The following is a 13393-nucleotide window of genomic DNA, read 5'->3' as shown; positions in this document are numbered from 1 at the left end:
AGTGTAACATCTTCTAGCATTAACAGCAAAAAAAAAAAGGAATTGTTTATTACAATAAAAACATTATAATGGTTACATTTCAGAGACGATAAACTAGTGCCTGCCTTAAAGAGGAAGGGTGGCTGTAGGGCTGAAGTTTAAAACGAACAAGAGAGCAAAGTACAAGAGATTGCTAGTCGAAAACTTTCAAGGAATTGTGCTGGAATGTGATTAACATAATAATAATAATAATAATAATAATAATAATAATAATAATAATAATAATAATAATAATAATAATAATAATAATAATAATAATAATAATAATAAGGGTTCAACCCCAATTAAGTGTGCAAAATACCTCGACATTATACAGGCAATTTTTTTCCAACTTCTAAAATTGATAAAATCATTTTGGCCCGAGACTCCACGATCACATACAATTGATAATTTTAGGCATGACAACGTATATATACATAACCCTCCAACTGACGTCAACAAAATTATAATAATATGATTATTATAAGCTAAGCTATGACCCTAGTTGGAAAAGCAAGACATTATGAACCCAAGGGATCCAACAGGGAAAAATGGCCCAGTAAGGAATGGAAACAAGAAAATATATAAACAAGAGCAGTACTTAACAATCAAAATGAAATATTTTAAGAACAGTAACGATATTAAATTAGATCTTTCATATACCTGTATAAACTATAAAAACTTCAAAAAAAAAGGGGGGGGGGAAGAGAAATAAAATAGAACAGCGTGCACTAGTGTACCCTCAAGCAAGAGAAGTCCAATCCAAGACAGTGGAAGACCATGGTGCAGAGGCTATGGCACTAGCCAAAACTAGAGAACAATGGTTTGATTTTGGAGTGTCCTTCTCCTAGAAGAGTTGCTTACCATGGATGTCTCTTCTTCCCTGCCCAAAAGGAAAGTAGCCACTGAACAATTACAGTGCAGTAGTTAACCCATTAAGAGAAGAAGAATTATTTGGTAATCTGAGTGGTCAGGTGTATGAGGACAGAGGAGAATGTAGAAAGAATATGCCAGACTATTCTGTGTATGTGTAAGCAAAGACAAAGAGCCGTAACCTGAGAGAGGGATACAATGTAGTATTGGCTGGCCAGTCAAAGTACACAATAACACAATAGCGGTAGTATATCAACGGGAGGCCAACCTACTTTGATCAAACACCAAATGGCTAAATGACGATTGCATTGGGGACAATACCAATAAATTATTAGAAAGAGAGAGAGAGAGAGAGAGAGAGAGAGAGAGAGAGAGATCTTTTAATTAATCAAGTAAATATTAGATGTTAGCACAAGACTAAAAAACTGTAACCAATTAACAAAGATTCGACAGTTATTAAGTCAAGACAGTTTGAGAAATGCTAATTAAACCTGACGAATGAGTAAAGAAAAAAAAAACTGGTGCGATGGATCTTTAATGAAGCCTCGTCTGTGGATACCCTTTAAATCTCATACTGGAACAAAAGCGATTATTTTCAGGCTCGCTCATGCTAAAGAGCTCAAAGGTCGTTATTCCTTTTTAAAGGGAAGCGAGAGAGAGAGAGAGAGAGAGAGAGAGAGAGAGAGAGAGAGACTTTCTAGAAAACTCGAGCCTTTGTTTTACACTAGAGTTTTTCCTGTTTTGTGACTCGTTAAGAGAGGAAAATTCAAACACTAAAAAATATACATTTTTCATACACGGCCACTGGGAGTCACAACCTCAGGACCACATTACGATTGGATTTATATGGGCCTTTAGATATGGCGCTAGGGCCGGGGAGGTCCTTCAGCACTTGTGGGGAGACTAGCTGTTGTAACCGGATGAAAATTTTAAGAAATTGAGCGGCAAGACGGTAGAATTATAAAGTTGAAAATAAAAAATGAATTAGGGCCAAAGAGACATTGCAAAGCCAGTCCGGAAATAACCAATGACACTAGGGAAAACACTGCACCTAAACGTATATGGAACCCATTCTAATAATCTTATGAGGTATAAAGGACTGGAGATGCTGTTAAGATGTTATGGGATATATGAGCAACTGTCAATAAATATGGATATGTTTATTTTGTTGCGAAAAGAAGACCTCTGATATCCCACGTTCTCGCACTCGCTAATGATAGATCATCTGACAGAAGGTGCTCTGTCATCTTATCAAATATGGCCAATTGCAAGATAACAATCAAATAAGATACAGGAAACCTTAGCGCGTTTAAAGTTACAAATCTGCAAATAAAATTATTTTGTTTTCTTTTGAAAATCTGAAAGATAATTGCACAAACTTAAAATTTTAGTTCGGGTTTAATAGGAAAATTGTACGAATATATTAATAGAATAAGTTAACTCCTGAAACATACGTGATAATGATGATTTCAAGTGGAACTCGATAATAGGACATGTCTACCAAAACATTATTCTAAAAATAATGTAATGAAAAAAATTTCACTAAATCCTCAGACGTATAATGAAAACCCCCACTTTCCCTAGAGGACGCCACGCGTACTCTGTTCCCCTGAATGGGATACGTACGCAAACAGGAATAGTTAAGGCACACACACACACACACACACAAAAACACATAAAAGACTTACTTAATAAAAAGCCAGCTAATAAGAGGAGAGGTAGAAATATTTCTTTTAAGTCGGGCCTAAGCGTACTCTACCACACTATAGGACCAGCACGCCTACGGGAATAGGCTTAATCGTCTTAAAAAAAAAAAAGTAAGATGTAATGAAAAATCTTAAAGGCACTAAAGTGGTTTGGATCTTTGTTGAGAAATGTGTAAAATGAATATTAAGTATCCATTAAATATTTGAACATTTATTAAAGCTTACTCAAGAAATATAAAAAATACCACAATGACTCTAGGTCACTATTTAAATGAAAGTTATTTCTGATACAAATTAGGATTTATTGACAATAAAAGAAAGGTTACCGACACTGTAAAACTTCTATTCATCAATAGTAGATTTATATTAGTAAAATCGTTTAGGTACACATGCAGAACCTATTCTTCAAATTACACCATTATATGACTTTCCGTACTTACAGTTATGAGATTATTGAATTTTATTATAAAAAATGCAAATATTATTGACTCATTATAAATTTGAGAAATTGTATTCCTTCATAATATAAAAGTAAAAGAAGAAGTTACAGAATGACGGGTAATTCCGATGAGGACTTACTGAATCAGACACTTCTTCTTTCCTGGGATTTGATCTGTGAATTCTATGACAACAACAACACAATAATCAAGATTCTACAATACTGAGAATAAAGTAATTTCGCCAATAATCTACTCAGAAAGGACAACCAATTCGTGTTTCAACAATGATTATTGGAAGACTTCAATCATGAGGTACTACTGACAAAGGAACATACAAAGAAATTATAATTTCCTACATGTCTTTCTTGGCAACCGATGCACTGGAGTGCAGGATTGAATGTTCTTTACAGTAAAGATGAGAGTTCTGTTCCAAGAAAAATCCTTTACAAAAGAAACAAATAGAACATAAAGGCTACAATTAGAATTATTTCCATGTCTTTTTTCATTCAAATAATAAAAAAAAAAACATTAAAAACCTTCCTCCTCTGTTGACAAATGACAGACTAAGTTCTGGCTAATTCTAGAATTGAAACATTATCTCAATGCCGTGAATTTTACAAATAGCATAAATCCCTGTCGTCACTCGTGCAAATAACTAGAAAAATTATTCTGACCAAATAACTGAGAGAGAGAGAGAGAGAGAGAGAGAGAGAGAGAGAGAGAGACTTTCCCTTAAAGCCAGAGTTCCCGACAAGCGACCAACAATCTTAATGGCAACCTATTCTCAAGACGAGGACGGTAGTGGCTTCATTTTTCAGCCCTCCCGACACCACCCTGCAAATTTCTTCTTTGATGACTTCCGTTTCGAAACGGACGGCATAGCTATGAACGATCGACGCAAGGTCGTTAATGAAAAACAGGTATGCCAGGTGTATACACAACAACATTTGGTTCAGTTGGGATAAACAAATTCCGTAACATACGTATGTGACGAGAATAATGATGATCATAGCAAGTCGTCTGCTGCCACAAATCAGGCGTGAGAAAACAAAATTACCGAGATACGCCAGAATAACACAGATAACTACCTGTAGTCTTGGGAAAAAGATAAGCTGACTTTAGGGGAAAGGGGAGAGGGTTTAGGAAGGGGTGATGTTGAGGGGGTAGGGGTGATGCTAAAAGGGATAAGGGCGGTGTTAGGAGGGGAGATGCACCCAGGGGAGGACGGAGGGACAAGTGCAGGTTTGCTAAAGCATGTACCTACGTGTTGCGTGTATGCCTGGTCATGCAGGGTCTATTAGCAAAATTACAACCCTCCCTCCCTCCAAGAAAGGCCTGATGATGATCCACTCGTTAAACGATGTCAGGTACACTGACAACATAGAGAAAGAAAAAACAATTACCTTACAGGTACATTTTTAAAAATGAAGTCTGCAAGAACATTTTTTCTTACGTAAACTAATGTATATATGAAATGCATCAGTGATGCATTGGACATTTATTTTATCCATATTTATATATTACCCATAGTTATATCTTACAGTTGGGATATACCTTTTAATTTTTCATAGGGGTCTTACAACAACCTCCAACTGAACACAGTTTGATATCAAATATTTCAAGTTGAACAACTATCATTCTTGAGGCTTCTGGCTAGTAGATTGACCCCCGCTGGGGCCATGAGTTTAAGCAGTTTACTGAGGAGGCCACTACTGTAGCTGGGCACTATATTGAAGGGGGGGGGGGGGGGGCCTTGCCCTGCTGACGTTCTGGCGACCATCTATTCTCATGAAACTGAAACAAACTTTACATCTTTAATATTGAAAAATTGAGTTAAAGATGAACATTACAGAATGATATCCACTCAAAGCACAGAAAATTTGAATGACAAAACATATCAAAGAACCTCACTCCACCAAAAATACGAAAACATTACTGATGACAGTAATGAGGTCACAAGGATACTCCCACACGAAGGTAAAAACGCATACACAAACGGACAAGGAAAGAATCGATATAAACGACGAGGATTTTTTCCGGATAGAAGTCTCCAACACCATCGAGTGGTTGCCATTATGACTAGGCAAACACCCTCACCCACACCAATCGGCCTCCAGCGAGAACACTCAGATATTCAGAATCAAAGTCCAGAGAATAAAGATACACATTCAAACATTTTCTTTCTGGGCAAACAGGACGACGAGAACGAAACAAACATGAATATATGCATTCATATACACCTGCAGTATGCATGCAAATATCTATACTTTTTCTCAGCTAAGAATTCGACCATATTATTTCAATGGTGATATGAATAAATCTTTTTGAGGATAAGAACTGCAATGTATATTTATCTATAAACAAACACAGACACATACTGTATGTATGTATGTATGTATATATATATATATATATATATATAAACAATCTTTGTGTGTAGTGTCTATAGGATTTTCAAATACAAATAAATAATAAAACCTAACGTTGCTAATACAACCGTAATATTTTCCTTTACAGAAGGCTGAATTACCATAACATGAGGAAATCAACTCAAGAAAACAGAAGTGACGAAACGTTAATTAAAGCAACGAAAGGCAAAACTAAAGGCCGATGCTTCAATTACCAGAAGTCATATTCTGAACTTTGCATTACGTGCACATAATCAGAGACAGACAAGGAAGAAGGGTAGAACAAGACTGTGTTTCGCAAAAAGAAAAAATAAAGTAACTACAAACCAAGCTCTTCCAGCCTCCTCATTAACATGTCCTAATGAAAACAGAACCGTACCTGCCAATGCATTAACTCAAAACGAGAGAGAGAGAGAGAGAGAGAGAGAGAGAGAGAGAGAGAGATGAAAAGGTCAAAATATCCCAGCCCTTGCCGATATTTAAAAGGAGACTATCTCTTCAATAATAATGTGGGAGACACGTTCACCTTCTTATTTCAGCACTAACAAATTCAAAGAAAATCCTGACAGTGAAACCTTTATCGAAAAATACTTAACTACTGCACCAAAGAGATGGGTTCAGCAAAAAATTGTCCAACACCCGGTATGTTCCTCTTCATTCTCCTCGTATTCTTGCAACACTACTTTTATCGGTATGAGGAAAGCGCCATGACAGGCCCCAAACGGAGGCTTTCGCAATATTGCAGAGGTTCAAGTCTATTTATAAACTCCTTCCATCCCAAAAATGAATGATCTTCAACTTTTGTTGTCAAATACTCCTAGGACATTTATCATCCCAGATTTATCAAATCTTTATCAAATTTTTTAAGACCTTCAAACGTTATTATTTTTCCTGTGATTACTATTCAAGGTCAACTTTAGTTGGTGATGATCTTTGCGATATTTCTAAAATATCAATTGGGTCGCTAATCAATCTTTGCGATAGATTATTGAAGTACCATAAGAAATGATAAAATATTACATAGATGACATGAATTTTCCTCACTATATTTGTTACTCGAATATATTCTCAATCTTAGAATATATCTAAATCCCTAACATTTCTTGATATAAAGGAGTCCCAACAACTTCAAGAGGTAATTTAACTCCAAGGGATTCACAACTCTTTACTGGTGACTATTCTGCCTTGAAACGTTGCAAATTATCAAGCGCCCAACCTCTAGTACTATTTAATTCTACTGAGGTCACACTCTTATCTTGAAGGAAAAAAAACCAATTGATCCAAAATAAGGAAAAATGTACAAACTCCGCAATCTTCAACTTCTTAGCACAATATGCGACGCTAAAAATAATTCAAAAGACAAAACCACAACAAAAGCAATGCTAGTACAAATCTTGAGATTAAAAGAAAAAAAAATACACCAACATATACAGTAGAACAAGGAAAAAAAAAAGAAAAAAAAAGAGGCAAGAACTTAATTGTATACTCTAGTTATGTATACGTTAACTAAAGCTTATATACTGTATGTGAGGTAATTTGTGATGATAATATAGAATACAGACACATTATATATATACATATATATATAAATTTTATATATATATATATATATGTATATATATAACATAAATAAATATATATATATGTATATATATAACATATATATATATATATATATATATGCTGGTTCTCAGCTTACGACTATACCTTGGGAGCGATCTTGGTCCCAGTAATCGTGACCCTAAACATTTTACCATTCAGTCAAGCGTACCCAACCACACTTAGTTGATAAGGTCATGTTCCTTAAAAATATATCAAAACCTATGTGGGAGGGTTATTGGCGGATAAAGGTCACCTATGAACATTACTAAAACCTTTAACTCTAGATAGATTTTTATACGTGAATTTTATATATTTCATTATACTATCGACTTGACTGATTAGCGGTCATCACCACAGCATCATTCATACTTAATTTTCTTCCCCTCCTTTCCAAACTCATTACCCTTTTAGTGTCCCAAACTTAATCAATGGCTCGCCAAAAGGTGAAAAGTCGGAGATGACATCTTGTTACTGTGACCTTGAATGAAAACACACGAGAAAAAAGTAAGCGAATCATCAGCAAGATTCATTATTCGATTTCTCAGAAACCATACATGTGCAGAGAGAGAGAGATAGAGAGAGAGAGAGAGAGAGAGAGAGAGAGAGAGAGAGAGAGAGATCTTTAACAAACATACCCTGATTGTCAGCAGGACCCAAACTATCATCACTATCCTTACTTGCATGGATTCCTCCTATTTACATTACATATTTAGGCCTAAGTTTGGGAAGCAGATAAACCATTTAAATATTTAACCCAAAATTTTCCCTTTTAATCTTCGTCTAAAGTAGGTTGAAGCTCGAGATATAAAAGGGCATAAGGTTGTTCATCATAAGGATAATATTGAATAAAAACTAAATATCATCATCATAAACAATAAAGCCCGAATTACAAAGAAAAATGGATAAAAATTAAGGACAGTTGCAAAAAAGGGAAACGAAAAGATCAAACAAATATCATATTCATAACGACAACCTCGTTCTCAAAAACTATACAACTATAATACCTTGCGGTCCATCAATACTTCAGGAAGATTCGTTCGTATGTTGTAATGTTTCTATAGCAACTATGAAAGGAGCGGCTTTACAAAGAACTCTTAACTTACAAAGCCTTGATACTACCCATTGAACCAAAATTTTTAACTTAGACAACTAGCTTTCGTTATATATATATATATATATACCTATATATATATATATTATATATATATTATATATATATATATATATATAGATATATTTATATATAATATATATATAGGTATGTATAAACACACACACACACATTATATATATATATAATATATATATATATATTTATATATAATATATGTAATAAATTTTGCACATTTAGACGTGTTTTTCATATTCAAATAAGCCATATATTTTTGATACATTAATGTCTAGATTCTCTCAACGGCCTCAGGATCAGAGCCCCAGGCGAAATCACGCAAAGATAAGAGCCTGTGACCTGCCGGGAGTCGAACTCTGGTCCGGCAAACTCGTATGGACAGTGACTAAACCACTTGGCCAAGTGGTTAAGTCACTGTCTATACAAGTTTGCCGGACCAGGGTTCGACTCCCGGCCGGTCACAGGCTCTTATCTTTGCGTGATTTCGCCTGGGGCTCTGATCCTGAGGCCGTTGAGAGAATCTAGACATTAATGTATCAAAAATATATGGCTTATTTGAATATATATATATATATATATATATATATATATATTTATATATATATATATATATATATATTTATTTATATATATATATATATATATATACATACATATATACATATACATATAAATAATTTTGCATAATATTACAAGCACAGTAGTTCGACAAGTGATGATAGTCTATATGGTTACAAAAACATGGAAGGATGGAGGAACAAAAGCTGGCGCGTGAAAATTATACTAATGTGGATTTCTTGGGATGTTGCTGCGTGAGAGGGTGAATAACAAAGAAATTGGGTGAAGCCTATTCCTAAGCCGAGATGGTATGGACATGTAGCAGTAAAGATGGATTACAGTAGGAGGAGGGAGTGATAAGGACTAGGACGAAACTTGTTCGGGGTCGAAGCTCAAGATGGATTGGGCTTATAAATCAAGGCTATATAGCCCGGTGTTGTGACCTCTAAAACATTTCACCGCCTACTCGCAACCGGGGAAAATCCCATAATTAAACTAAAAAGTTACAGGGTTGGACAGCAAGGTGGAAAACAAAAAGCGGAAAAAACGAGGTAAAGTAGGTGGATTTAAAGCAAGTGCAGCAAGGGGGCTTTAGTAATGTGTTAGTAGTGCCTACAGTGCATTGCAAGAGGTGCACTGACAGCACTACCCAGAGAGGGAGGCAAAGAATTAGATGGTGTGAAAAGACAGGCAACCGACCCCTTAGTTCTAGGGATGGCAGTGGAGATGAATGAGAAATGAAGGTATAATGTATTCTTTAAATAATGATTTGTATGAATGTATAACAATACATATAGTTTGCAATTTAATTAGATAATATCAATGAACACCTTTCAAAAAGTATTCCAAGCAATTTATTTTGACAGACCCTTCCCAGAGAACTAATTTTACCATGCACTTAGAGACTCAAACAACAAAATCTTCGATTTATAGACTATTGTAGAAACAAACAACCCTTTGCTCACGGAAAGTAAAATTCCATTCTATAAAAGATAAAGTTAGATCCAGGGTTCCTTTCTGAAACATTTTTCTGTCCAGTTGCTTCAATAACCGAGAAAAAGAAAAGCTAACCGATTTTCCCTTGACAGAGCACCAACAGCAGTCGACTGGGTGCCACTGGGCCCACTGGCCCCTGCCAGCGGTCCAGGAAAACCCTTAAGAAAAATCTTTCAAGCAAAACAACTAAGAAGAATGTTCTCGATAAATCAAGAGAGAGAGAGAGAGAGAGAGAGAGAGAGAGAGAGAGAGAGAGAAGAGAGAGAGAGAGAGCGAGCGCAATATAGAAAATCGACGGGGAGTCATCAAAACGAAAGGTTCTCAGTTTCCTGTAAGACAAAAAACTGACAAGACCTGTCGACAGAAACTACAAACCATCAGCTTTAATATTTGGAAATTCAAAGGAACAAAAGAAAAAGCGAGGATTCTAAACAATTACAATTCTTTCCTTTAAGAGCAAAGACCAATGGGACGGGTAACCAAAACGTCCCTTTACTACTCAAGGCACAAAAAACTGACACATGGAAGAGCCTTTTGATGATTGCGGAGAGGAAAGTTTTATAAGACAGGAAAACTGTAGAGTCGACAACTCGACAGATTTTCCAAAGGCCGAAAACAACCACAAGAACAGTGGGATCATTTATTTGGTTTGATATAGAATTCAGGTCATATGGCCCGGGATGACATTATAATTGGATTAACAAGAATAAGATAGATCTAATACTCCAACATTAAAAATAAACAAAAGACCGGTTTACTCCTTCTAGTCACTGGAATCCATATACTGTACTCTTCACTTCCATTAAATCATGAAGGCCATGTAACTAAATCATCGAAACCATTATCAAATGTAACACTGAAAAAACACATAACACAATTATGTAATCATACACATCGCTAAAGATAAAAGATAATTATAGCACATCATCCCCAGTCACCATTACTGGGACATTTCATACTTCATGTACGGTTTACCGAAAATCCTGATCTATATTTTTTGATAATTACTGTACAGACCTTCGAATCTGAAATACACGATGATGGAAAAGCCTTCATCTGAACTGCCTGCGAACACGTACAACAGCTAGACAGAGAGAGAGAGAGAGAGAGAGAGAGAGAGAGAGAGAGAGAGAGATTAGCATAAAATCTATCCTATTCAACTCCATAAAAATAATGGAATGGAATAGGGGATACTAAAGCAATCTATGCTATATATATTTGATCACAAATGGCTTACGAATAATGAAAGAGAGTGGACACCTTAGAAGATAACGCAGATGGCGAGAGGGTCACATTAGGAACTTAAAAGACCGCTCTCGCTCTCTCTCTCTCTCTCTCTCTCTCTCTCTCATTAGCGTTCGGCGAGGGGGAGGACCCTGAGACTACCCAAGGCCCACCGAGAAGTAATAAAAATAATCCCAGCCATCCCAGATTAATCTCGCACGGCCATGCAACCATTTCATTAGAAAGATCTCTTAATAAGATTTTCTATTTCCTGACCAAATTTGGTACACTACAATAGGCAACAACACTTAACAGTGGTTTTAATCATTATACAATCAATGCTATTATAAATCATCATCAGATAATCAATTTCCAATTGTAAAACACTGAGTTAAAAGTACTTCACGCATTTTCGCTGTAAGCGACTGGCCTACACTACAAACTGACCAACGTACTCGAACCGAGTTCTGGTATCTGTGAGCAAGAGCCCGTGTCAAAATAAGACTTAACTTAATCTGATAACCAAATATGAAAACATTCTCACACACAACAGACTTTAAAAAATGGTTTCGTGTAGGTCAACAAGAATGACTTTTAAATATTGATTTTGAAATTGCTTCCATGACACCAAATAACGAGATTTTGGAACTACTCCCATGTAACCATAGATTAGGTGGAACCGATACGAAATAAATCTTCAGTCACTGTACATACAGAAATATATCAAGAGAAGATTTGGAATTTTTTTTTTTTTAAAGAATAAGTGAAGACAATTCAAAATTTACCTAACAAGTAAACATACGGTACGCGTTTTAAGATTGACCTCGGGTAAATTACCATCAAATGGACATTTTGATGTTGTTCTAATTAAATCACAGCAACGGTAAATGTTTTGAAATCACTCATCGCTCTGACTACTGCATATGAAAGGAATTCGAAGTTTCTCATGAGTTTATTTCTGGATGGTACAATGGCACACGCGTTCGAATGGCAAACTAAATTTCCTAGATCTCCTAGATGTACAATCTCTCCTCTCTCTCTCCTCTCTCTCTCTCTCTCTCTCTCTCAGCTCCACTTATCAATTATTCAAAAATTTTTGTAATAAAATCGAATTCAGGATATTAGATATTTCATATACAAATCGTTCTTGTTACATTTTCTAAAGACTGCAATGATAACGTGAAGCTTCAACCATCCTTTATAAAATCCCATTTTACTTCAGAAATAAACTAAAAAAAATTAAAGTCATCCTTTACAACCTGACTTCCAACCACATTCATGAAAACAAAAATCAGGAGGAAGGTTAATTTCAAAACCATGAAAAATTATGATTATCAGAAAATGTCTGAAAAGATATAATAACGGGATTACGAAAAGGAATAAAGAAAACGGGACTGCAAACATGTGTCCAGAATCAGGAAATGGGGTCCTGAAAGAAAAAAAAACTTGGATGGCGGAAGTAATTTGCTAAACTTATCAGGTGAAACAAAAATGGACTAGATATTATTTTCTTCCTGCTCTTTTCCTTGTATTTATTAGATCTAATCTACTTTCTCAGTGGATAATTTTTCAATGCTCATGTAATTGGCGACATATGTGCTAAAATCCGGGATACTATCGAAGACATAAATTGCATTTTATGCAATAGGCGAAATATTAGCTAAAATCCCCTTTTCCCCCAATTATATACTTTAAAAAAGAATCAAAGACAATCATAGCTTGACTAGAGTCATTTGAAAACAGACCTAAACCTCCAAGAGCATTTTCTATTAAAATTATACTGGAGATATAAAACAGAATGTCAATAAAGAATTATAATAAAGAATTAAAATAAAAGATTAGAGAAAGAAAAAAAAAATTGGGAAAAAAGCAAATGAATTAATCGAAATCACAACCAAAACATAATTATATATGGGTCAGCAAAACAAAATACAGAAGACAAAGAAAAAAACAGAAGGTAAAAGCAAACAAAATAAAATCAAAAGGGGACTTACCTAGTAATATACAACGACAAAGCATAATAATAAAATTAAATCAACTTCGAGTCATTCACGCGTTTCTAAAGCAGCCACTTCAAAAAATATTCTACACAATTTACTTTAGAACAATAACGTGTTCATTCATTCATCTTCGATTATTGTTCTTGTCGAGTCGAACATTTGAGCGGGTGACTAACTTCACTACACCACTAGCACGATGCAAATACTATGTATCACTCGCAACCCTTTTATACTGAAAACACAAAAAATTAATAAAAATAATCATTAGCAAACTCTAACCACAAAACTGCATGAAACATTATTATATATTGGAGGCAACTTCGTTTAAAAATAAAAGTTGATAAAATCACCTTATTTGTAAATGCAAACTGTTTACAAATTTTTCTATCGATTCATGATGAACCATCTACTTGCAACTTATCACTTTACAAAACACTTA

The 13393-nt window shown here is 35.1% G+C and overlaps 1 protein-coding gene across 4 annotated transcripts in view; it reads right to left on the bottom strand.

Moving 5' to 3' along the window:
- Positions 1 to 13393, bottom strand: part of aPKC (protein kinase C iota type) — a 354044-nt gene that overhangs the window by 188899 nt on the left and 151752 nt on the right. Inside the window, exon 2 of one of the 4 annotated variants that reach the window (XM_068372438.1) lies at positions 12949 to 13186. The exons of the other annotated variants lie outside the window; for them this stretch is intronic. Coding sequence (XP_068228539.1) covers positions 12949 to 12973 — 25 coding nt within the window. The 5' untranslated portion in view covers positions 12974 to 13186. The remainder of the gene's footprint in view (positions 1 to 12948; positions 13187 to 13393) is intronic. 4 annotated transcript variants of the gene reach the window in all.

The sequence above is a fragment of the Palaemon carinicauda genome, chromosome 4, assembly GCF_036898095.1.
Source record: "Palaemon carinicauda isolate YSFRI2023 chromosome 4, ASM3689809v2, whole genome shotgun sequence".
Classification (NCBI taxonomy): Eukaryota; Metazoa; Arthropoda; class Malacostraca; order Decapoda; family Palaemonidae; genus Palaemon; species Palaemon carinicauda.
The sequence above is the reverse complement of the archived record's forward strand: the minus strand, read 5'-3'. Positions and strand labels throughout refer to the sequence as shown.